General features: G+C 48.8%; 2 protein-coding genes across 2 annotated transcripts in view; one reads left to right on the forward strand and one right to left on the reverse strand.

The window, feature by feature from the left end:
* The first annotated feature begins 546 nt into the window (after nt 1-546).
* Nucleotides 547-2,570, forward strand: NKX6-2 (NK6 homeobox 2). The gene is made up of 3 exons (XM_065639351.1): nt 547-961; nt 1,321-1,493; nt 2,322-2,570. The coding sequence occupies exons 1-3, from the start codon at nt 547-549 to the stop codon at nt 2,568-2,570; spliced, it is 837 nt and encodes a 278-aa protein (XP_065495423.1).
* Nucleotides 2,571-5,710: 3,140 nt separating this feature from the next.
* INPP5A (inositol polyphosphate-5-phosphatase A) overlaps nt 5,711-25,485 on the reverse strand; it is a 221,777-nt gene continuing 202,002 nt past the window's right edge. The window contains exons 13-16 of the mRNA XM_065638815.1: nt 15,349-15,460; nt 11,294-11,362; nt 7,391-7,478; nt 5,711-7,296 (exon numbers count right to left, since the gene is read on the reverse strand). Coding sequence (XP_065494887.1) covers nt 7,398-7,478; nt 11,294-11,362; nt 15,349-15,460 — 262 coding nt within the window. The 3' untranslated portion in view covers nt 5,711-7,296; nt 7,391-7,397. The remainder of the gene's footprint in view (nt 7,297-7,390; nt 7,479-11,293; nt 11,363-15,348; nt 15,461-25,485) is intronic.

Raw genomic sequence — 25,485 nt, forward strand, 5'->3', positions numbered from 1 at the left:
TCGGCGCGCTCCCACGGCGCCCGGCCCGGCGGTGACGTATCGAGGTGGGGGCGCTCGCCGCCCGCCGATTGGGCCGCGGCGCCGGCGCGGGGAGGCGGCCGCCCAATGGGCGCGCAGCTCGCAGGTGCCCGCGCGGTTATCTGCGCCCCGGGGCGCGGCGCGGAGCGTCCCCGCTGCTGCCGCCGGGACGCGGGCCCGGGTGAGGTGCGGAGCGCAGTTCTGCCCGTCCCGGGCCCCCTCCCGCTGGATCCCGCGCGGAGTGCCGCAGCTGCCGGGGCCTGTTCTCCCCAGGATCCCTCTCTGCTACTCTGCCCCGACTTGTCTTTCTCCGCGCTCCGGCCGGGAAGTTCGCGGTGCGCGTCGCTGAGCTGCGGGGACGGGTGGAGAAACGCCGGGATTTTCCTGCTTCAGCAAACTTTGGTACTTGCTGGTGCTTTGAACCTGCAGCGGAGAAGAGGCCGCCCCGCCCGGCCGGCGCTCCCGGCGCGGGGTCACAGCAGCTGCCGACGCGGTGGGAGAAGGACCCGCGCTCGCTGATGACCACAAATGTTAGCGGTGGGGCAAATGGATGCTAATCGCCAGAGCGCGTTCGTCCTCAGCAGTACGCCGCTGGCCGCACTGCACAACATGGCCGAGATGAAGACCTCCCTCTTCCCCTACACCCTGCAGAACCCCTCCGGCTTCAAGGCGCCGGCCCTGGGCGGACTCAACACGCAGCTCCCCTTGGGGACGCCGCACGGAATAAGCGACATCCTGGGGCGGCCCGTGGGCACGGCCAGCAACCTCCTGGGCGGGCTGCCCCGCATTAACGGACTGGCGGCCTCGGCGGGGATGTACTTCAACCCCGCCGCCGTCTCCCGCTACCCGAAGCCGCTGGCGGAGCTGCCGGGGCGGCCCCCCATTTTCTGGCCGGGAGTGGTGCAGGGGTCTCCCTGGAGAGACCCGCGGCTCGCCTGTCCCGGTAAGTGCGGCCGGTTCCGGCGGCGAGCGCGACCCGCAGTGCCTCCCGGGCAGGCGGCCTGGGGTCCCGCCCGGCGGGAGTCGTGGGTTCCCGTCCGGGCCGCCGAGCCGGGAGCCAGGCCGGCTCCTCGCCCCGGTCGGGCGGCGGGAGAGTGCGGTAGACGGGGCGGACGGCCCGGAGGAGGCCGCGGCGCCCCGAAGTCGGGTCGGTGCCGGTCACCTGTGCCCGCCGCGGCGCCCCGAGGTGTCCGCGGACCAAACCGTGCCCTGGAGCCAGCGGCGCCGAGCGGCGGCGGACGCGCCGAGCGGGGGTCGGTGCGGACCCGGTCTCTGACGGAGCTGTTTCTCCTCCGCTTTCAGCTCAAACGGGAATGGTTTTGGACAAGGACGGCAAGAAGAAACACTCGCGACCGACTTTCTCTGGGCAGCAGATTTTTGCTTTAGAGAAAACCTTCGAACAGACGAAATACTTGGCAGGACCGGAGAGAGCCCGGCTCGCCTACTCGCTGGGGATGACCGAGAGCCAGGTGAAGGTAGGTCGGTCTGTCCCCGCGGGTCCCAGGCTGGGCATGGGCTGTCGGGGCCGCCGCCGCCTCCCGCCCGCTGCCGAGGCAGCACCGTAACCTTGTGTTTTTGCGGTAATTTTCAGCGACCGTTAAAACTCTACAACCCTACAGGGATATTTTTGAAGTCCATTATAATTTAAATTACGTTTGGATATTGGATAGATTTTAGGCCAACCTCTACATTACTTATTTTGGGCTTAGAGTTCTTTGTGCTGCGACCGATTTAAGAAAAAAAATTTAAAAGCGCACAAAAAACCCAACGGCAACAACACAACCACAAAATAAAACCCACAAAACTGAAACCTACGCACACATTAAAAGAAAAAAACCCAAAAACCCAACAAACCAAACCCAAACACCACAGTAAACCAACCCCCAAAACAAAAAGCTCCCCGCATGCAATTCCTTTCAATGGTTCAGTTTCCAACTGAGACCAATTGACACAACTTCACCCTGCATAATCACGCAAATTTTTTACCGAAGTCTTCAGGTGCGCTGAAGCGTTGACTTGCACAGGGAGCAAAAAATACTTATTTTTCTGGCTATCACATTCTGTTTTCAACAGGTGATTACTCTGCAAAACCGCTGCTTTTATTGCCGCCCGGCTCTGGCTGGCGCTGTCCCGGAGCAGCCGGGGGGTGACCCGAGCGTGTCCCCGCGATCCCCGGGGCCGCGCGGCCCCTCACCGGCTGCTGCCGGAGCCCCGGTTGGGGAAGGGAAGGGGCGGGCGGGGGCGGCGGGGCCGAGCTGAGCCGGGGCCCGGGCCGAGCTGAGCCGAGCCCGGGCCGGGCCCAGGTCTGGTTCCAGAACAGACGGACCAAGTGGCGGAAGCGGCACGCGGCAGAGATGGCCTCGGCCAAGAAGAAACACGACTCGGAGACGGAGAAGCTGAAGGAAAGCTCAGACAATGAGGACGATGACGAATACAACAAGCCCCTGGACCCCAACTCGGACGACGAAAAAATCACGAGGCTATTGAAAAAGCACAAATCCACGAACCTGTCCCTCGTCAGCCCCTGCAGCACCAGCTCGGACACCTTGTGAGGGCACCGACGGCTGCACCGCAACAAATTGTAACTGGATGTTTAAAGTGGTGTGTTGTACAGCCTAAGATGTATGTGAAATGTATATATTTTTTACAGAATAAGTTATGAAATTATTTTCCTTCTCATCGATGTAAATTTCAGAGGAATTTTTCCAACTTTTTGGTTTTAGTTTTGTGTCCCTTTAAGGTTTGCCCCCCTTTCCTTTATCCTTCTTGCCGATTTCCTGCTCCTAACAATCAGATTTTGTTGTTTTGTATGGGTCGCCAAATCCAGGTTCAGCCACTTTGTATATAGTAAATTTCAGATTTTGTGATGTATATTTCTAGTGTAAAAATGGCTGTTTTCTTTTAGTCCTTCCCTCTACTCAGTGTTTTGGCGGTTTGATTTCTCCTGCCTCTAGATTTCTATGCTTAATAATGTCAGAAGAGAAAACAACCCAAAAAAGCACGAGAGAAAAATGGACACTTGATTTTACATTGGGATCAAATAACGTCTCCACACGCGTTGGAAAGACTTTGTATAAACCAATAAATTATTTAACAAGCTTCTCTTGAGCAAGTTTTTTCCCGCATTACTCGTTTTCGGGTCGCTCTGCGGAATTTGGCAGGGAGAACACGGCCCCGGGGCGCGCTGGGCTCGGACTCCACCCAGCCTGTCGCAAGGTAATTTCTGGCTTTCGCTTTACTAGTCCGGGCCCTAATTTTCAGGGCCGCTCTCGCCCGAGCCGCTCGGCCGGCGCCCGCCCTCGCCTCGGCCCGGCCGTTTCCCCGGGGCGCCGCCAGCTCGGCCCGAGGTCCGGCCGCCCCGGGCCCGGCGGGACGCGCCGCAGCCTCCCCGCTCCGGGCGGTCCGGACCTGCCGGTGCCGCCGCAACCGCCCGGCCGGGCCGCAGCCTCGGGGCCCGCGGCCTCCGCTGCCCCCGCCGGCGCCTGCAGCCCGGAGCCCGGCCCCGCCGCTCCGCCAGGGGAGAAGGAGCCGCTGGCGGGGCCGAGGGAACGGGAACCCGCGGGCTGGGACATCAGCGGCCCGGGGAGAAGAGAAACACGGGGCTGAGCGTGCAGCCCCGGACCTGCCGTGTGCGAGGGCCGAGACCGCGCCGGGTCCTGGCGCGGAAAAGTCGCTGGCAGGTTATGTGATCTGCCCCGGGCGGGGGGGAGGCCGGGGCTGGACACGTCCCACTGCGCTACCCGGACACCGGCCGCTGCAAAAAACCCGAAGGCGAAGTCGCTGAGCTCAGCGGTGGAACAAGCGCGATCTCCCTTCCCTCTCCTTCCTGCCGAGATCCTGGGAAGATGCGCCTCTGCCCGCACACACAGCGGCGTCCGTGCACCTGCAGGTCGTGCTTACGACCTGCCCATAACGAGACCCAGGTAACTAAGCAGCCGTAGAGCTGCCTTGCAGCTGCCTAAGTCTTTGCTTTTCTCCTCCCGGGCATATTCGAGGCCTGATGGGTGTAAGCCAGCCTCGTCGTCAAGCTGCTTTTTTTGCCTTTTTTTTTAAAACGACTGAGACATTCTTTTCTTCCCGTGTCTTAACTATTGCTTCGCAGCCTGAGCAAATGCAACCGCCTCCCGTACCGCACCCACGCCGACCTGCATCCGCCCTCCGCGGCGCCGGGCCGGGGCTCCCGGGACCCCGCGCCGAGCACGGATGCGCCGCCCCCGGTTGCCCGCCCGGCCCCGCGGAGCAGCAGCTGCGGCCCCGGCCGCTCCAGGCCCGCGGGGCCGCCCGCCCAACGCGCACCGGCCAGGCGCTGGGACCCGGCTCGCAGCCGCTGCTGCCCGGGGCCACGGCTCCGCACCCCCCAGCTCGTCCCGCGTCCGCGCGGGTGCCGCTCCCGCTGCGGGAACGGGCCGTGGACCGGCCCGGCCCCTGTTGCGGCTCTGACTGTTCCCCCTGCGCCGCGGAGCCGCCCGGCCCGGCTGTGCTGCTGGCGGCCGCCGAGCGCCGCTCCCCCCGGGCTGCAGGTGCCGCCGCTCCGGGCCGCCCGTTCCCTCCCTTCGGTGCGCTTCGCTCAGATCTCGGCAGCTCTCTGCCTGATCGCAGGGGAAGGGAGCGGGGTCCCGGAAATTTTTACTCACTGAAAGCGGTGGGTTGGCGAGACTTCCCTCGAGTTGTACCACGGCTACAGACGGAGTAAATCGAGTTTAGAAATTAATCTTCGCCTCGGCTTTGAACACACTGATGCAGGGCCCTAGAACCGCACGAAGAAGCGGAGGCAGTTTCCTGCCTCGTAGGGGAAAATACCCGCACCTGAAAGCCGGATTATTCACACCTGCTCCTTCCCGTGTGTCTTTAAACGAAACGTGCCCCAAGGAACTCGGTATTCAGCGATAAGCGTCTCTAGAGCACAAGGTGCTTTGTAACGCACCCGGGTGGCGAACAGCGCGGGGCCGCGGCCGCTGCCCCCCGCGCCCGGAGCCGCCGCCGGGCTCGGGCGGTGGGTCCGGGCGATGGATCCGGGCTCGGGCGGTGGGTCCGGCAGCCCGAACGGGCGGAGCCGCTCCCGGGCCGGGCCCTGCGGACGGGAAACGTCCCGGGAATGCCCCGCAGCCCGCGCACCGCACTTGCCCCACAGAACACATGACGCCTCCGGGCCTTCGCTTACACGCTGAAGGTGCGTCTCTTGAATCTCTGCGGGTTAAATTTGAGACTCTTTCAACAAATTACCTTGTTCGGTCACCTGTGTAACTAACGCCTCGAGATGGATTTGGGCTATTTACGGTCTTGTAGTTCATAGCTCTGGTGAATTTATCTATAAACGAGGCTTGAGCCAGAGGTTGAAAAGGTAGTAGTGTTGTATTTCTTGATTTATTTTTTTAAACCGGAGATAGTCACGCAGCAGTTTATGGCGGCATATTGACTGAACTGCTGGGGACTGGCATCTCGTGAATGGCTCGTAAAGTTGTATTACTCTGTACATCAGCACTCTAATACAAACTCCCAACTGCCTCTTCCTCGCTTCATACTGTGTTTTGACTAACACCAGGGCTGCATTCTATTATACAGGTTTTCATGGGAAAAATAATAACCCTGTTAATTGGCAGGAGATTAAAGGTAACTCATTAATAAGAAATGTGACAATTTACTAATTTCCCTGTAATCCCCAATGCCCAAATTAAAGAGACAGACAGAGCCGTATTCACCACGATCAGTTTTATTGCTTGAGAACCGGAGTACTCACTTCTAAAGGCCTTCGAAGTTACCATGAGTCGAGTTTGCCTAAATAGAATTACTGTGTGGTTATAATGCAACGTGGCACGGTAACAATACAGAGCTGCAGACACCCTTTGGGCAACAGTACTGAATATAAACCCAGACCGTGCTGCTGAGAAAACACTCTGCAAGCGATATCAAATAATTTTCAATGGTAGTGATTTATACCAAAATCAAGCATCAATCTAATGCCATCACGCAGTCCATGAACTCTGTAGTGTTCTAAATTAAATCAATAAAACATACATTTGTGTTTCATCAACAGACTCCCTAATCAGCTTTTAATGTTGTATTTAGTGGCGGGAGAAAAATGTTCGTAACAAGATTATATTGTAGGCTGCACTGAGCTACTAACCAGGAAAATTTACAGTCATTTTTTTCTTTAACACTGTATAAATACAGTCTGTGTCCAATACAGTTGCTACCTGAAGCAGACTATTATTTTATTCTCTCATGTTGTTATAGTTTCAATATAGAATACTTGGCACCATAAAACAGTAACAAAAGACGGACAAAAACAGTTTACAAAATTCTGGAAAGTTACACCCAAACCTAGCTAAGAACTTCACATTCAATCCTTAATATTACATAGAAAGAAGGGATTATAGGAGTAACAAAGTGAAACCGCTAATATATGCGCTATATAGTATGCTATATATCTGTATCCAGGATGGCACTGCTATATATTATTTATTATATAAACGTTGGTTGTTGATGTACACTTAACTAAACCTGCTAAGACTCCAACACTAACTGCTGATATGGCACTCTCAAGCATTCATATTGGAAAGTATATTTAGCGTAAGTTTTGGTCAGGTTTATAAATTATTTATATATCTGTGTATATATACACATACATACATATATATACACACACATATATATGTATGTATAGAAAGCAGCTGCTGTGTGATTCAAAAACCATGTAACATGGCAGTATAGTATATAACATGAGAAAAAAATTATAAAAATGAAAAACGAAACACTAAAACTAAAACACAAACCATGAGCCTTGGTCAACAAAGAAAATACCATTTAAAACCATCAATATCTCTATCTATACAATCCAATGTACAAAACCCCGAAGTGGTAAAGATATATAATGCTAGGCATGACACCTTTAAAAGTTTATAATATGCTGAAATAGCTTTTCCACATTGACAAACACTTATTAAAAGTTGAACGTTGTGAAATCTAAAATACATAACATCTCTGCTGTCTATTTAGAGTTTTGGCAACAGAACTGTGACATAGATATAAAAAATAATTCCACGTTTCTACTTGATGTCACATGAACATACAAGACAGTGAGGTATGTGAGGCTGCTCTCGAACAGAGTCCGGATGCTGAAGCATAGTGTACGACCAGCAGTCTAAAATGTGGCACTCGGGACTGGATTTATCAATACAGCTGTTACGATTATTTATTTCAGTTTACTGCGCATTCCTTCCCCTCCTTGCTACAGTGTGGATTCACGGAAAATCTTCTCATTTCGTAGGCATCTTTTTCCTGTTGCAGAATTGGCATTTTTTTAAAAAGAAAAATAAACACAGGGGAAATGATGTAGAAAATATAAACGTAAAGGAAAAAAAATGATATTTACCACCACATCACTGCACGACACAACACTTGTGCACATTTGCAATAGGTTTACCTGCCCCAGCAGCTATTCGAAAGGACAGGAACACAGGCTGCAGCAAGTTAGGGAAAAACACAAGTTACACATTGGAAATCAAAACTTTTTTTTTTTTTTACAGTCAGTAGTAAACACAACAAAAAATAATTCTCTATGACTGGAAACAAAATGTTGCAATAATTTTTTGGATTAATCCAACTACAAAACGCACAAGAGAACTGCATCGTCTCCTTAGAGGTCTCTGCTCCCATGACATCTAAGGGGAAATGTGATTTCTGTGGGCAGAGGTGGGTCCCGTACACAGTTAACTGCCTTTTGTCACAGCCCCACTCAGAGTGCCACGCTAAAAACGTCACGTGAAGTACACCCGTGACAGAAGAAACAACCATGACTGTTTCTGAGCTGGCTGTCCTGCAGCTGCTGACACGGAACTTTTCATGTTACTGCAGGAGTTACTGAACTTGTGTGTGTTAAAATCCAACCTGGGGGATTCTGGACCCAATACCTTTGACACATTCTTCCTTAGCAAAACAACACCGTGCTCACCGGAGTACAGGCCATGAGAGTAAATACAGCTACTGTGTGCCTCTGCGTGTACCTGTACACACACACACTGTAACGACTCTGCCTGTACCTGTAGACACACACACACAGAGTAACGACTGTGGTTGTACCTGTACACACACACACACAGAGTAACGACTGTGGTTGTGCCTGTACACACACACACACACACACACACTGTAATGACTGTGGTTGTACCTGTACACACACACACACACAGTAACGACTGTGGTTGTGCCTGTACACACACACACACACTGTAACGACTGTGGTTGTACCTGTACACACACACACACAGTAACGACTGTGGTTGTACCTGTACACACACACACACTGTAACGACTCTGCCTGTACCTGTACACACACACACGCACACACAGAGTAACAACTGTGGTTGTACCTGTACACACACACACACAGAGTAACGACTGTGGTTGTACCTGTACACACACACACACACTGTAATGACTCTGCCTGTACCTGTACACACACACACGCACACACAGAGTAACGACTGTGGTTGTACCTCTACACACACACACACACTGTAACGACTGTGGTTGTACCTGTACAGACACACACACACTGTAACGACTGTGGTTGTACCTGTACAGACACACACACACACTGTAACGACTGTGGTTGTACCTGTACACACACACACACACACACTGTAACGACTGTGGTTGTACCTGTACACACACACACACACACAGTAACGACTCTGGTTGTACCTGTACACACACACACACTGTAACGACTGTGGTTGTACCTGTACACACACACACACAGTAACGACTGTGGTTGTACCTGTACACACACACACACACTGTAATGACTCTGCCTGTACCTGTACACACACACACGCACACACAGAGTAACGACTGTGGTTGTACCTCTACACACACACACACACTGTAACGACTGTGGTTGTACCTGTACAGACACACACACACTGTAACGACTGTGGTTGTACCTGTACAGACACACACACACACTGTAACGACTGTGGTTGTACCTGTACACACACACACACACACACTGTAACGACTGTGGTTGTACCTGTACACACACACACACACAGTAACGACTCTGGTTGTACCTGTACACACACACACACTGTAACGACTGTGGTTGTACCTGTACACACACACACACAGTAACGACTGTGGTTGTACCTGTACACACACACACACACTGTAATGACTCTGCCTGTACCTGTACACACACACACGCACACACAGAGTAACGACTGTGGTTGTACCTCTACACACACACACACACTGTAACGACTGTGGTTGTACCTGTACAGACACACACACACTGTAACGACTGTGGTTGTACCTGTACAGACACACACACACACTGTAACGACTGTGGTTGTACCTGTACACACACACACACACACACTGTAACGACTGTGGTTGTACCTGTACACACACACACACACAGTAACGACTCTGGTTGTACCTGTACACACACACACACTGTAACGACTGTGGTTGTACCTGTACACACACACACACACTGTAATGACTGTGGTTGTACCTGTACACACACACACACAGAGTAACGACTGTGGTTGTACCTGTACACACACACACACAAACACACACTGTAACGACTGTGGTTGTACCTGTACACACACACACACAGAGTAACGACTGTGGTTGTACCTGTACACACACACACACACACACACACAGAGTAACGACTGTGGTTGTACCTGTACACACACACACACACTCTGTAACGACTGTGGTTGTACCTGTACACACACACACACACTGTAATGACTGTGGTTGTACCTGTACACACACACACACAGAGTAACGACTGTGGTTGTACCTGTACACACACACACACAAACACACACTGTAACGACTGTGGTTGTACCTGTACACACACATACACAGAGTAACGACTGTGGTTGTACCTGTACACACACACACACACACACACACACACAGTAACGACTGTGGTTGTACCTGTACACACACACACACACACTGTAACGACTGTGGTTGTACCTGTACACACACACACACACTGTAATGACTGTGGTTGTACCTGTACACACACACACACAGAGTAACGACTGTGGTTGTACCTGTACACACACACACACAAACACACACTGTAACGACTGTGGTTGTACCTGTACACACACACACACAGAGTAACGACTGTGGTTGTACCTGTACACACACACACACACACACACACACACAGTAACGACTGTGGTTGTACCTGTACACACACACACACACACTGTAACGACTGTGGTTGTACCTGTACACACACAAACACACTGTAATGACTGTGGTTGTACCTGTACAGACACACACACACACACACACTGTAATGACTCTGGATGTACCTGTACACACACACACACACACTGTAACAACTGTGGTTGTACCTGTACACACACACACACACACTGTAATGACTCTGGATGTACCTGTACACACACACACACACAGTAACAACTGTGGTTGTACCTGTACACACACACACACACAGTAATGACTCTGGATGTACCTGTACACACACACACATGCACACACACACACATGCACACACACACTGTAACTCCCTGTCACCCGTCACTGACCCGTCACTCGAGCCTCAGCACATTCTCCAGGACTGACACCTCACTGCTGTTGGACAGCGTACAAGTTTTTCCCAGTTTCTAGTTAAGTTTTGATACGTTTTATACCGTTTTTCTGTAGGCTTTCACAGATTACCTCCTACTCCTTGATCAGTTTTTTCAAAGCAAGCACGCACTCAGTTTGCTGTATTTCTGACCTAGATGCCATAGGGTATCTTCAGCAGAGACGATTGTTTATAAAATTCATGTCTTTTTCTTCACTTTAACGACTGGTATTTATGTAATTCTGTATCTTTTTTCTCACTTGTTAACTATGGAGCTGCCAATACGTTATTTTACTAATATGCGGCTAGGCACTAAATTAACTGAAACTATGATTTGTAAGCAATTTTGATAACCCAATGAAAACGCTTTTGTTTTACAAGAACAGTCTGAGTGCACAGTTGCTCCACGTCATTTGGTGTTGTATCATGCTGTCCTCTAGCACACATCATCCTGCTCTTTATTTGATCTCACACAAGGATCTGCTCTAACATTCTGGCTGATTTCAGATGAATGCGACTTTAAAATATTTTCAAGGCTTTAAATGAAAAAACAGTTAAATATAAAATTCACATAAACTACTGCATACATTTTCATTCCTAATAAAAAAGACTTAGAAGATACAATACTAAAATGTTAGATTTAATTACCTTGTGATCGCCCATACAGACATTTGGCCCAATGTGGTCATATATTACTATCTTCTCATCATTTTCTGACTAGTTAAAAAAAAAGACAACAAAACACTAGTCAGTTCAAGTATTCTCCATATTACAGAAACAGAAAGAAATAAGGAAATAATTTATGCAAATAATTCAAACCAGATCTGAACGAAGTGATATTAACATATCTTTGCTAGTCTTTTCCAGAGAAAGACCGTGTAGAATGTATTTTTATGTCCGCTTGCAGTAATTTGTGCAATTTATCCATGTAAAGTAACTCCTGGAGCCCCTGCAGCCGCTCCTGGGACCGCAGGGAGCTTTGGGGCAACGCCGGGACAGACGGACGGAGGGTCCAGTTTGGGCTGCGTTCCAGCCTTTCACCAGAGACACACCCGCACACTGGGGCCGTCCTTTCTGAAACGCACATTTTTACTGAATTAGGTGGGATCTACGCTGTTCTTTGAATGAAATGCAATCCACATTGCTTTGTAAGAGCCTTTGATTTCATCACAGAGGTGACTGTAAATGTTCAGAGAGATCAATGAATTCTTTACAGTTTATCAGTATAATCTTTAACTGGTTCTATGAGATACATTTCTTCATATGAAAAAAAGCATCAAGTGATTTTAAGAAAATCAGCAGCAAACGAGAGCTGACATTGCTCCGGTCTCTGTTATGAATTGCTTTCGTTTTGTTCCATCTTGAACTTTATCCTTATACACGGACTTCTTTAGCATTTGTAGTTTAATGAATAATAAAATGTGCTCATCTTTCTGCCATTTGCAATAAACGTGATTTTCTGAATTTGTTTTGATTCTCTAGCACAGTACTTCAGGTCTGAATGCAAATACATTGCCATACAAGACAATTTCTTATTATGCTAAACAATTCCTTTAAGCTAATTAAATCTGCAATCTGCACACTCCAAGTCTCTAACACAATCACAGAGGTGCTTTAAACTAGTTGGCAATACTAATTTATTTTGTCTGAAACAGTCGAGACTTTCTCATCTGTAATCAGTCAAGTTCGACTGGGCAATAACTTTATACAAACAGTAGCATTTAGGACTATAAAGTTAAAACTGAATTATATTTAATGCAGTAAGGAAGCTTAAGGTCAGATTTACTTTATAGCACGGTTGTCTGCCAAAAATATAAAAACATAACCTTCTGCATTGTATGCATGAGCACTTTCCAATATTTCAAGATCATAATGCCACCAGCATCGGAAGTGGGGATACATTCATCAAAAGCGACTTGATAATTTACAAAGGCAGCATAAAATTGTGGATTTTCAAGTGCATAATCTTTAGACAGATAAACAAATTACAGCGGCGCACAAGCAGAAACAATGTACACTCGGCTGAGCATTCATTACTTCATGCGATCAGGCATCACGGCAGCTCCTCAGCAGCGGCAACCTTTGGTGTTTTAGGGCTCAGGAAGCATAAAATAACATGATGGTGAGGTAACCGAGCATGGCATGATCGATGATGTTGCATGGGAGCTGTTTACAGCCCATGTCTGTACAATCTGTAATGCCTACCGTGTAGCTGAGCACACCGTACAGTGTGGAGATCTGTGCATACTCGCCTTCCTTTCCACAGGATTAAAATGCAGATTTACTACAATTTTTGCTTGAAATAAAATACAGAATTGCTAAGACAGAAAAATAAAATCTTAATTTGCCTATAAGAAAAATTGATATAGCAAAATTATTGCCTGTATAAGGATTTCCAATAGCCAGTTACAACGAAAAATTCTTCAAAAATTCATAGACATTTATATTTATATTTTAAGTGTAATCAGTTAATTAAAATTTGCTTTACTTTCATCACAGTTCCTTTTAAAGCCTCAAAGTGTAAGTCTCTGCAATGGAATAAATTCTCAACAGCAAGGCAAACACTGCTCACCATGTAGAACCACAAAAACCTGTAAGGTCATTTTGCCCTTTCCTCTATCAGTTCAGCATTCTTTTCTACTGAATATTTTCATTACGTGCCGTGGGCCGGCGCTGCGGTTTGGTTGCGAGCAGGGGAGCTAACGCCTTCCCTGCTGTAGACTCACGGAGGTAAGGACCCTGCCAGCCTGGCCTCATCTGTAATTGTGCACACATTTCTGGAGATGCCCCAAACTGAGTGCTCATAATTTGCAAAGGCAAAGCTGCAGAGACAGAACTGGATGCATTTTTTAAATATAAGCTTTGAATGATCCAACTGACTGGGCTTCTGTTCTACAGAGACTAAGAATTGCACTAAGCCACCTGACCGTTTCAGTTTTCTGTAATGCTCTAACTTTGTTTTCCTTTGTTTAATTTTCTCCCATTATATACAAGTTATACCCCTCTAGATAATCTGAAAGAATTCCTTTCCCTCTGTACTGTTTACACTCCTCAAGCCTTTGTGTACACTTCTATCTCCTTATTCATAGCTTAAAAAAAATAATCTTCCCTCATTGGCCACTCTTTCCACGGTTTTAATCCTTTGTCCTTTAGGAATTTCATGGGCGTCAAGTACTATCTGTAATATTTTGGGTAAAGTCTCACTTTCTTATATCATATTTCTGTATAAGAAGATCAAATAACATTGATTTTGACATTACTATTTTACAATAAAGTCTGTGTTCCTCTTAGCTTCACATTTTTAAAATTAGATACTGCAGTACATGCATTGCCTAAAATTTTGCATGAAACTTCAAGATATCATGCAGACACTTCTTACACATCAAAATGTGTGAGGAAGTACATCGAACTGAAATTTGAGTAGCTATGGAAAAAATGTCCCCAGCCTTTCAGTGAGTTAGCTACTGCACAGCAAACAGTCTAATCATGAGATAAATAACGCTGATGAGAGAAACAGAAAGTCATAAACTTCAGGAAAGCAAGTTTCAAGGGTTTCATTAATTTAAATAGAAAAAATAGCCACAAAGCTGTAGAATATGGATTTGCAAAGGCAATTTTGCACAACAGGGAACATTTAGCTTGGAGCAGAAAGGCCCAGGTGAGACCTCCGTGTGTCACACAGCCACGTCCTGGTGTTTCTGGGTCCTTCGGAACAGCTGGCGGGCAGCGCGAACAGGACGGGCCTCCAGGTGCCACGAACAAGCGCACAGGGAAACACCGAGGCGGCGAGGGGCGGCACCGCGGAACACAGGAGAGCGGAGTGAGGAGAGAGAACGAGAGGAAAGGGAAACCGCAAGGCTCCCAAATTGCATTCGGGTCATTGAACCCTGGATAGAGCAACACCAAGTTCACCTCACGTTTATACACCAAAATCCCAAGAGGAACTGTATGTTCTAAAAAGTTGCACAATCGTATTTTCAAAGCTCTAACAGAATGTCTAAATTTAGGCACTTAACTGGTGTACCCAAGTTAGGAACCTGCCTGCTGGAGACTCTGTCTGCCTTCAGGGGACAGTGGTAGGAGATCTGGCCCATCTAGGATCTGATGGATTGTTGGGAAATCCAGTTCTCACCATCAGCAACAGAGGGAACCTTAATCTGCCATGCTGGGAACTCGGGAACCTCAAGCTGTTGCTGCACGGGTTGTTCTGTCAACACGTCGCTGCTCGGTCTGCAGCCAGTCCCGGTCACCTCCGCGCCTGTGCTGAGCCCGACGGGCACCGCTGGTGCTGCTGCTACTCCACAGGGGGCTGCACTGGGGGAACGATGGAGGGGTTTTCTGATTTTTTTGTAATTCTGTTTAAAGAAGGCGCAGTTTGCCAGTCTGGCTCATAACCCCCCCGTACAGCGCTGACAAGTACAGACGCAGCCCAGGACAGACAACAGGCAGCTGCTGTTGGCAGCTCAGATACCGAAGGAAGCGCTTGTGAAAGCTTCTGCTCTGGTAACTGCCAATGGGTTAACTGGGACAATTCCCTGATCTCGGCTGGAAAGCACTGGAGGTGTCACAGTTTATCGCTGCCATGGTACACTGTCTCCAGCTTGCAAGCGTTTGCTACAGGCAACTGACAACTCAGGCCAAGCAGAAGCCAGCCAGCCCTACCTGCCTGTGGGGAAGACCAATGCATGCGGGTCCGTCCTTACCTTCAGGATGAGCTCCTTGGCCGAGTGGGACATCAGGATCCTGTCGCACCAGGCGGGACATCTCGTATTCATGTACTGCTTTCCCTGGCTGGAGTCCTCGCTGTACGGGTAACTGCAAATGAACCACAGTCACAACCATCAGCCACCGCGTGAGAGCAGCCCGAGACCTCTGCTTCAAGCAACCACACTAATTAACAAATCTACTTGGCAAAAAGCAGCTCTTTTAGACACGTCTCATACTCATTTATCTTTATTCACTCCTCCTCCTTTCTTTCTCACGTGCTCCATCTCTCTTTCTCTTCTCATATCTACAATGCTCCTTTAGGCCAACAAGTCACGACACATTCAGTTTCAGAACTCCCACCTCCTACCTTGCATTTTTGCACGTCTTTAAAGACAGCAAAGTATTGATCCCTGTGAAAGTACAAAAATCATTTCAACAGCAACTCAACTACAGAGTAGGCTGTTGGCTATGACTATGGAAAATGAATAGGCAGAAGATGAAAAAGGAAACCTAGTTAAAAAAAAGGTTAATCTCATGGGATTTCTTCTCCAGGAGAGCTATCCAGGAATAATTTACCAGAGAACAGAGTTCAGAGCACTGGATCTCTGCAGCTGTTCACAAACCCCACCTGTACGGATTCTCTAAGGCTGACAGAAAGGAAGACACGACAAGAAAGTAGGATTTTCAGGGGATTTCTTCAGAACCAAGGAATTAAGAATGTGGTTTAAGGAAAATGCTGCTGACTACAGAAGATTCTGTACCTTTATATGAAACTGTTAACAAAAAGTAAATTATTTTGTAAAGACATCTGGAAAAGCAGCTGATTAAATGGTAGTTATGCTGTGGGATCATGATAAATGTGCTATGGGATCTCCAGTGCATTCTCACTTAGCTTTAAAAGGCAGCAGAAAGTGTTTATTTCAACCTACGGAACAGCCTGAACCAATGTAACTCAGTGTGTGTGTGAGCGCCCACGGTCGTCTGAAGCACCTGAAATGGCAGCCTCTAGTTCAGCTGTCAGGAGCCTGAGGCCAAAGTTGTCCTCGTTTTATCCAAATGTTCTCACTAGTTTCACAGGACAGACCTCTGAATCTGACGATGGCTCATCATGCCGTAATGCCCACTGTTTGCCCAGACCCTTTCCAAATGGCCTGGGTTACTAGCCAAGGAGGGGTTTGGGGCAAATCCAGGGGCTTTATGACAGGCTCAATTTCTTGAATATTTGGCCTGAATGAAGTTTGTCCTTGTCTTTAAACAAAAACCATAAGGCTGGTGTGCATTATCTACATATGTATGTGTAGGTGTATTTAAAACAACAGTTGCATTTTATTCTGCTCATTACTGAATTCATAAAGGAAATACTTTTCCTGATATGTGTGTTAAAATAAAATTTCTGCTATTGTAACAAAAGGGTTTGCATGCTTGAAGAGAAACTTATTTACCACTCTGCTTGGTGTGATGCTCTGCAACTGAGACATACAGCTTTCTACCAAATGGGTTTACAAGCTACACTGCCATTAAAAAGATTAGCCATGGCAAACATCCAAGAAAAGCGTACTGAACGTATCGGAACGAACCAGTGATCTCAGTACCTTTTCCACCTCATCAAACCTAACAAGACTCATTTTCAAAACATATTATGAGAATTCAATTTGCTGCTTCACTGACATACAGAAGTACAGCTTATTTCTGAGTGTCTGTGAATACTCTGATGATGTAATTCTGACGGTAGGAGAAGCTCTTTGTCTGCAATTTAAGGGTTGACTTTTCCTGGTAACCTCTTTCTTCAGTTACTCAAGAAACCCACATAACTGAAGCTACTTTTTATGACATAAGGTATAGGAATCAATCACATTTCATATAATCCTTCTTTTTACAGCATTAACTGTATGGCTTTTAAAGTATGATGCTCCATACCTGGAATGATCTGTTACTGCTATGTGTTAGAGCATTTCATCCGAGAGCCTATATTCCGTGAAACGGTATTTATCCATTTGCTTTATTGATCTTAACGTTTTCACAGGGTGAAAACTTCTGCCAATTTTTCAAGGTCTTTAGCACTAATCACCCAGTCAAGAAGTTACTGTAGTTTACAAATAGCTTTGACAAATCAGATTTCTAATGGCTGGGACAGAGATGAAAATAAACACTGCAAAAGTTATCCAGACAAAATGATCTGTAGGTCATAATTTAATACAGCGAAGTGGGGCAAGCTCTTTTTTTGTCAGGCAGCATCCCCCGTCCAGGAGCATCTGTCCTGCTGCACGGCAATGGATCAGGCGTCCCCTCCCCACCGCCTCTCTGCCTTGTGCACGTCGCACTCAGCGAAACGCTGACATGGACATTAAAAAAAGCCTAACTAGATACATCCCCTCAAAATAAGAAAAACTATTTGCTCTCCTCCCTCGTGCTCTAGAAGGGTCACGGATACTCTGGAATATGCAGGCTTGTTTTGTAGATAGGCTCGAAAAGTAATCATCGCTAATTATGAGTCAAAATTGCTGGGAGGGATTATCTTTTGTGACTTAGCAGGTTTCAGAGAAGACAGGATAGTTTAGTGTATTATATGCCATTTATCTTAAATAGGCTTTTGCAAACAAAAGCTCTATTAGAGGTTTCTGGAATAAGCCTGTCACTGAAGAGATTTCCGTGACACGCACTGCTGAATGTGTACTATTCCAGAATAAAACTTTTCAAACCACCTGCACTCCAGGACTTGTCTCCATCATCCTGTTCTGCAGTTAAATGAACAGTGGGATGAAAACAGTGTGGCTGCTGGCAGAACTGAACCATCTTCTTGTGAACTCTGAAGCTTTTACTTGGTTGGAGCACGGGAGCTTTCCTGCCCTGTGGATACTGTGGTGCCTTACGCACTGTTACCTCACCAGATGCCTCCCCCCAGCTGGTGGGATTTAAAACCAGCCAGCAGAAAGATGTTGCAAGACCCAAAGACACGAGGAAAACACCCAAAGCCGCAGAACTGCCCAACGCCCCAGCTCTCGGTGTCAGTCTGGTACAAGACCTGTCACCAGAACGCAGCCCTGGGGCACGTTCCCTGCAAACCCCGGCTGCCGAACGGGCCGGCACCGCGCGGGCGGCGGGCGCAGCGGGCCACCCACAGCGAGGGCAGAAACGGCAGAACGTAAAGCCACTCACAGCGCAGAAACGGCACGACATCAAGTCACTCACAGCGAGGGCAGAAACGGCACAAGGTAAAGTCACGTACGGCAGAAACGGCAGAATGTAAAGTCCCGACACTCGCTCTGCTGCTTGCAATCCAGTGACTGCCCAGAGAGTGCAGCCCCAAGCTGCTGCTCAGGAAAGTGGAAAATACTTCCACTGACTTTGATGGGCAGCCCAGACACAACCGTGCTAATGCACACTTCTATTTGACTACATCTCCTCCTTTCTTTCAACTCCACTTCCCACCTGCTTCTTTGAAATAAATAGTCTCTTTTACAGAATAATGTAAATTTAAATTTGTGTGCATGCAAAAAGCAGAACTATTCTTGTGATACACATCTTCCAAGACGTTAAACATAAGATTGTCTGCTATCAAGTGCATTAAAATAGCTTTGTTTTGCTGACATCTCCAGCCACTGTTAACACATTCCTTCCAGGTAAGTAAGGGACTCACAATTCTTCATTCAAAACTCAGTTAATAATTCTATTTAACAGGTTTTCGGATCTATGAGTTGTATAAACAATTACAGGCTTGATTAACACAAGTTCAGATTTGATAAAAGTGAATCTGAAGGACTCTGCACCAAATAATCAAATGTTAAAAACTCCAGTATGAATCACGAGAGGGTAAGCACCACGACACCCTTCTGTGCATTCATTGTTAGTCTTGACCACCAGAACTGCGACTGCCGTAGAGAAAAAGGGACAACCAGCTCTCTCAGTCCCATGACTGCTCAGAAATGTCTTTTTTTTTTCCTTTCAGTAGCATTCTGCCTCAATCATTATCTATTTTGTGCAGTGTACAGAAAACAGTGATCTTGAGAATGAATAGTGAGTGCTTATGTAAAAATAATGACATAACAGATCAAGGCCTCCAGGTATCACTGAAATATAAATGATAAATAGACATAATGCCAACACATAGAGGTGCTATAGATAAGACTGTACACACTTCCTAACTTCAGTATTCAGTATGGTTCCTGACTTTTTTTTTTTTCACACAAACCATATTATATGTATTTAAAAATACAAATGGAGAAATGAGGAATTCCGTGTAGAACAACTTTTCTGCCCTGTTTAAAATATTGGCAAATTTGAAATTTAGGACCTAAACTGCTCGTGTTGACTGAATAACTAAGAGCCAAAATAGTCTGTTACTCTCAGTGTATGACAGGCAGCAGTTACGCAAAATATCCTTTGATTGTATATGCCACTGCAGGATGGACAGACAGGCGGTTCTGGAGCTAGAGCATCTGCACGAGAGGCTTGTACGATTTATCTCCAGTTGTTCAGGGTTTATTTTTTCTCAAGATGCTCCTTCTAGCTTCTTTTCCACCTTGTTTCACAAACTTGTTTCAGTTACACTCATTTTATTTAACCAGAAGGATTTCTGGCAGGTGGGTTAATGCAAAACTCATTCAAAATTCAAAACTGAATAAAACTTCCAAAAGGTTCGAATTAAAACAACAACAATAATATAACACCCAGTGTTGTCAAAATGTAACTGAACACTTTGAAGAATTGTTAACGAGCTCTGTAACTAAGGAGCAGGCTGTCCAGTGAACTACTGGTATTGCAGTTCATAAGGGTGAGAGCTGCTTGGCAATTGTTTGGGGAAAATAAACCATTAAGAGCGTCAGTAATATTACTGCTGTCCTGCTGTTGACAGGTATTGTCAAAGATGATTGGACACCTGTACAAAAACACTGACTGCAGGGTGAAAAGTCTCCTGACACCGTAAACCACCCTGTCAGCAGCGTCTTACCTCGAAACACAGCCAACCATCCTGCGTACATAAATGTCTCCTTAACCGGCACTTCCAGCCAGGAAAAATTCTCCTAATGAACTCCTCTCTTGTGTACGAACAGCTAGACTGTGTTACTGTGGGGGGTGAGATGCAGTTTCTATGAGGAAACGATGCCTTCCCAGCGGCGTGCCGCCAGCCCTCCGCCGCGGTGACGCTGCAGCCGGGACGTGCTCGTGTTGCCGCCGGATCCTGCTCTCCGCGGCCAGGACGTTCCCAGCCGTGTGCGGACTGCGACAACACCCTCCGGCAACGGCAAAACTGAGCTACGTCATCTTCAGGGCAATAAAGGTCATCCTGAAACGCTGTGCATCCTATGTCTAGATCCATATGCAGACGTTTAGGCAAACTTCATCACATTTGGGGTGTGGAAATGCCTCCTATTCAAAGACCACTTGTTCTCATCTATTAGTTGTCTCCACATTTTACATCGCTGAACTGTTTCTAATACAAAATACTTGAGATGGGATGAAATTTTAAAGCATCAATGAGAATTGAGCTCTTCATGAGAAGAGCTGAGACAGAGTTTTGATTTGGTCCATTTTACTTTAGAACTTTAGAGCTACTTTAGAGTCTTCGCATTTACTAAACATTCTCTCACCTTTAAATCTTTCTATTTACATATGATATTGAGAGAGAACTTCAAAAGGGGAAAAATCCCAACCACTGTTCAACAGAAAATTGTTTACTATTTTCACATTTCTAAGAAAATGTTGGAACAATTTACCTTCAGTTCTGACACACTCTGAGATTGTCTAAGATGCTTTTACCAGAAGCAAGGACAGTGAATGTAGGCTGCTGTAAGCTTTCGGTGCTTTGAAAGTTGTAAGGCCCAAGATATAAATAAAGATATTTTTATATTTTTAATTGACAAGGTCCCAACTCAGCATTAGTGTGAGCTGGTGCACGAATGTGATTTCAATCAAATGTCATTTGACCAATCAAAGTATGACATCTATTTTTTGTCAGCTTCCAGATCATTAGTTTCCTCCTCCAAATTGAATTACCATTCTCTGTTTCCCTGAATCTGAAAGGGAGATTCAGGTTCCCTAGTTCTCTTCCTAACAAATGACCCCATGTAATTTATCTTCATATGCTCATCTTAGCCAGCAGATAGTTAAAGCTAAGCAGTAAAACACACTGCTGTTTGAATTAAATTAGCTGCTTCATATGTACCAAAATAGTAATAAGCCTTCCCGATGCTCTGCTGAGCTAGCTAGCCATGATATGCATCTCACTTAGGCCAGATCGGGAGGGTAAACACAGTCCTGCAAACACTGTAGGTAAAGCACAATGCGTTACGCAGCTGCTCCTTGCAAAGGCTGCGCTAACACCATGGTGATCGCACCAACAAGCAGAGTCAAAGGTGACAGTAAAAGGGGGGTCACTCGGGCAATGGGGCAGCCAGGGGTAAGAGGGTAAACAGGGCTCGAGCCGTGACTGCGGGCGCAACACAAAACGGGGAGGTTAATGACACGGGGTTTTTCTCTGAATCTTTTTCATGGATTTATGTCAGGCATATTGCTTTTTGGCTTCACATACCTCTTTGGAAAATACATGTCTACTATATGCTTCAGACTTAACATTTCTGTACCACCAGTTTAACTCAGGACCTTTTCCAGTTTAAAAAGCCAGAAACCCAGAGCCTCTTCCTTCTTCTAGCGAGCAACAACCGCCCCTTTACTTTCCACCAGAATGCTCCCCATAGAGAGAATCTCCCCTCGCCGATTCCGAACGGCCTACAGCTCAAGCGCAGTGACAGTGGGAACCTGCCCCGGTGCCTGTGGGTGGCCCCATGGGGGCAGGGGCTGTCCCGTGCCTGTGGTCCTGTCCCGTGCCCATGGTCCTGTCCCGTGCCCGTGGTCCTGTCCCGTGCCCATGGTCCTGTCCTGGTGCCCGTGGTCCTGTCCCGTGCCTGTGGTCCTGTCCTGTGCCTGTTGTCCTGTCCTGTGCCCGTGGTCCTGTCCTGTGCCCGTGGTCCTGTCCCGTGCCTGTGGTCCTGTCCCGTGCCCGTGGTCCTGTCCTGGTGCCCGTGGTCCTGTCCTGGTGCCTGTGGTCCTGTCCTGGTGCCCGTGGTCCTGTCCCGTGCCTGTGGTCCTGTCCCGTGCCCGTGGTCCTGTCCTGGTGCCCGTGGTCCTGTCCCGTGCCTGTGGTCCTGTCCTGTGCCCGTGGTCCTGTCCTGTGCCCGTGGTCCTGTCCTGGTGCCCGTGGTCCTGTCCCGTGCCTGTGGTCCTGTCCTGGTGCCCGTGGTCCTGTCCCATGCCTGTGGTCCTGTCCCGTGCCCGTGGTCCTGTCCCGTGCCTGTGGTCCTGTCCCGTGCCTGTGGTCCTGTCCCGTGCCTGTGGTCCTGTCCTGTGCCCGTGGTCCTGTCCCGTGCCTGTGGTCCTGTCCTGGTGCCCATGGTCCTGTCCCGTGCCCGTGGTCCTGTCCCGTGCCCGTGGTCCTGTCCCGTGCCTGTGGTCCTGTCCTGGTGCCCATGGTCCTGTCCCGTGCCCGTGGTCCTGTCCTGGTGCCCATGGTCCTGTCCCGTGCCCGTGGTCCTGTCCCGTGCCCGTGGTCCTGTCCTGGTGCCTGTGGTCCTGTCCTGTGCCCGTGGTCCTGTCCCGTGCCCGTGGTCCTGTCCTGTGCCCGTGGTCCTGTCCCGTGCCTGTGGTCCTGTCCCGTGCCCGTGGTCCTGTCCCGTGCCCGTGGTTGTCCTGGTGCCCATGGTCCTGTCCCGTGCCTGTGGTCCTGTCCCGTGCCTGTGGTCTTGTCCCGTGCCCGTGGTCCTGTCCTGGTGCCCGTGGTCCTGTCCTGGTGCCTGTGGTCCTGTCCCGTGCCCGTGGTCCTGTCCCGTGCCTGTGGTCCTGTCCCGTGCCCGTGGTCCTGTCCTGTGCCTGTGGTCCTGTCCTGGTGCCCATGGTCCTGTCCCGTGCCCGTGGTCCTGTCCCGTGCCCGTGGTCCTGTCCCGTGCCTGTGGTCCTGTCCTGGTGCCCATGGTCCTGTCCTGTGCCCGTGGTCCTGTCCTGGTGCCCATGGTCCTGTCCCGTGCCCGTGGTCCTGTCCTGGTGCCTGTGGTCCTGTCCTGTGCCCGTGGTCCTGTCCCGTGCCCGTGGTCCTGTCCCGTGCCCGTGGTCCTGTCCCGTGCCTGTGGTCCTGTCCCGTGCCCGTGGTCCTGTCCCGTGCCCGTGGTCCTGTCCCGTGCCTGTGGTCCTGTCCTGGTGCCCATGGTCCTGTCCCGTGCCCGTGGTCCTGTCCTGGTGCCCATGGTCCTGTCCCGTGCCCGTGGTCCTGTCCTGGTGCCTGTGGTCCTGTCCTGTGCCCGTGGTCCTGTCCCGTGCCCGTGGTCCTGTCCTGTGCCCGTGGTCCTGTCCCGTGCCTGTGGTCCTGTCCCGTGCCCGTGGTCCTGTCCCGTGCCCGTGGTTGTCCTGGTGCCCATGGTCCTGTCCCGTGCCTGTGGTCCTGTCCCGTGCCTGTGGTCTTGTCCCGTGCCCGTGGTCCTGTCCTGGTGCCCGTGGTCCTGTCCCGTGCCCGTGGTCCTGTCCTGGTGCCCATGGTCCTGTCCTGGTGCCCATGGTCCTGTCCCGTGCCCATGGTCCTGTCCCGTGCCCATGGCTGTCCCAGTGCCCCTGGTCCTGCGGGCAGGGGCTGTCCCCGGCAACGGCAGCGCACGCCGGCTGTGCTGCTCAACGCCACCCAGCTCACAAAAATGGGTTATTCAGCAATACTAACGCCTCTGGGAGTGCACAGTGAGAGACGCACTCTACTGCTTTAGTAAGGGTAACGTTGTACTCCACTAAATGTAGGTAATACCGCTCCTGTTACAAGTGCATAAATGTAATTATGAATAATGTTGGCTTGTTGGGAAGGACCCTGTGCTGGCTTGTTTCAGCAGAACAGTCTGATGTGACTGTATGACTGTGATTGAGCTAAATGTCTTTTCTGGGAACATGCCTGCCTTAGAGCAAGTTACTTTTGGGCTGTAATTTACGAATTCTCATACTAGAAAAAAATTACTGCAAAGCTGAGGCAACAGGTGGGACAGGGTTTGGGTTCCAAACTACCAGGCTTTTCAACAGCATTTTCAGACAAGAATACACGGAGTAGCCTGCTTAACAGCAAAGACCACAATCTGTTTAGAATTTGCTTTACTTTCTGCTTGCAGCATGTTTGTAACCCTCACCTTACAAAGGGCATGCAGTAAGGCTCAGTCCTTGAAGCTTCACTTCATTGATTTTCCCCTCTCTTTCCCTTTGCCACAGTTCCTTAAAACAAACAGAACTGCTTACTTGGGTAATTCTATCCAGTCCCTCACAAATTAAAGAAACACACGATTTTAATTTGAAAATTAATGGAGAATGATGGTGAGAGCGGTACTGGTTTAACCTGAGGAGAGAAATGGGGATAAGAGCTGCCTGAAAACCACTTTAATGATTAAATTCTAGTTGTTCTGAAGGAAATGACAGCTGTCTTTTCTGCTTCCAGCTGGGAAGCTGTTTCTGTGCTCCAGCCTTAGATGCTGGAAGAACCTGGACAACTACACAATGTCCCATATGAACTTGTTCCTCAGGTGCTGAGGGATCCACTGGTGATTTAAGGTACCTCGCTGATACCTGGAAGGTGTTTTACAGTGCATGAATGAGTATGAAGTATTTCTATTTGGTGGAAAATACTTCTTAATTGGCAGAAAAATCACATGTTGTAAAAGTAACTGATAAAGCAGGCATAAAAATAATCTTGAGTTTTAGCAACTTCTAATCTATTCAAGTCCCTAACTCCCTGTTTTGTGGGACACAAGGACCCAGGAGCATCACTGAGCTAACGGTCTAAGAAATGGGATCTCCGTGTGCTGGAGTCCTGTGCCAGGCCGCTGGTTTACGTCCTCTGAAAACACGCGGGGCCACTGGCAAGGACACTGGTCAGGAAAGACAGCCCATTGGAACTGAAACCACCATCCTGCCTTCCCGTTTCACACCCAAAGGTGACAGCCGGGACACGTACGGTGGCACCGCGGGGCTGGGTGCCGCGGCATGGCGCGCTGCCCCCACTGCCTCTGCGCAGGGGAAGGGACGCGAGCACGTCTGAAAATGCCGCATGCAGAGCAGCTGGCTCACCCGCTAGTGCAAATTACACCGGGAAAAATATATGTATCATTGTGCAATCTACT

The sequence above is a fragment of the Caloenas nicobarica genome, chromosome 7 (genome assembly GCF_036013445.1).
Source record: "Caloenas nicobarica isolate bCalNic1 chromosome 7, bCalNic1.hap1, whole genome shotgun sequence".
Taxonomy (NCBI): Eukaryota; Metazoa; Chordata; class Aves; order Columbiformes; family Columbidae; genus Caloenas; species Caloenas nicobarica.

Bases quoted from the DNA above. Each gene is read 5' to 3' on its own strand.
- NKX6-2 (XM_065639351.1), top strand. From the start codon at position 547: ATGTTAGCGGTGGGGCAAATGGATGCTAATCGCCAGAGCGCGTTCGTC. The intron at 962-1,320 runs GTAAGTGCGGCC...CTCCGCTTTCAG, and splicing joins CCCGCGGCTCGCCTGTCCCG to CTCAAACGGGAATGGTTTTG. The intron at 1,494-2,321 runs GTAGGTCGGTCT...GGCCGGGCCCAG, and splicing joins TGACCGAGAGCCAGGTGAAG to GTCTGGTTCCAGAACAGACG.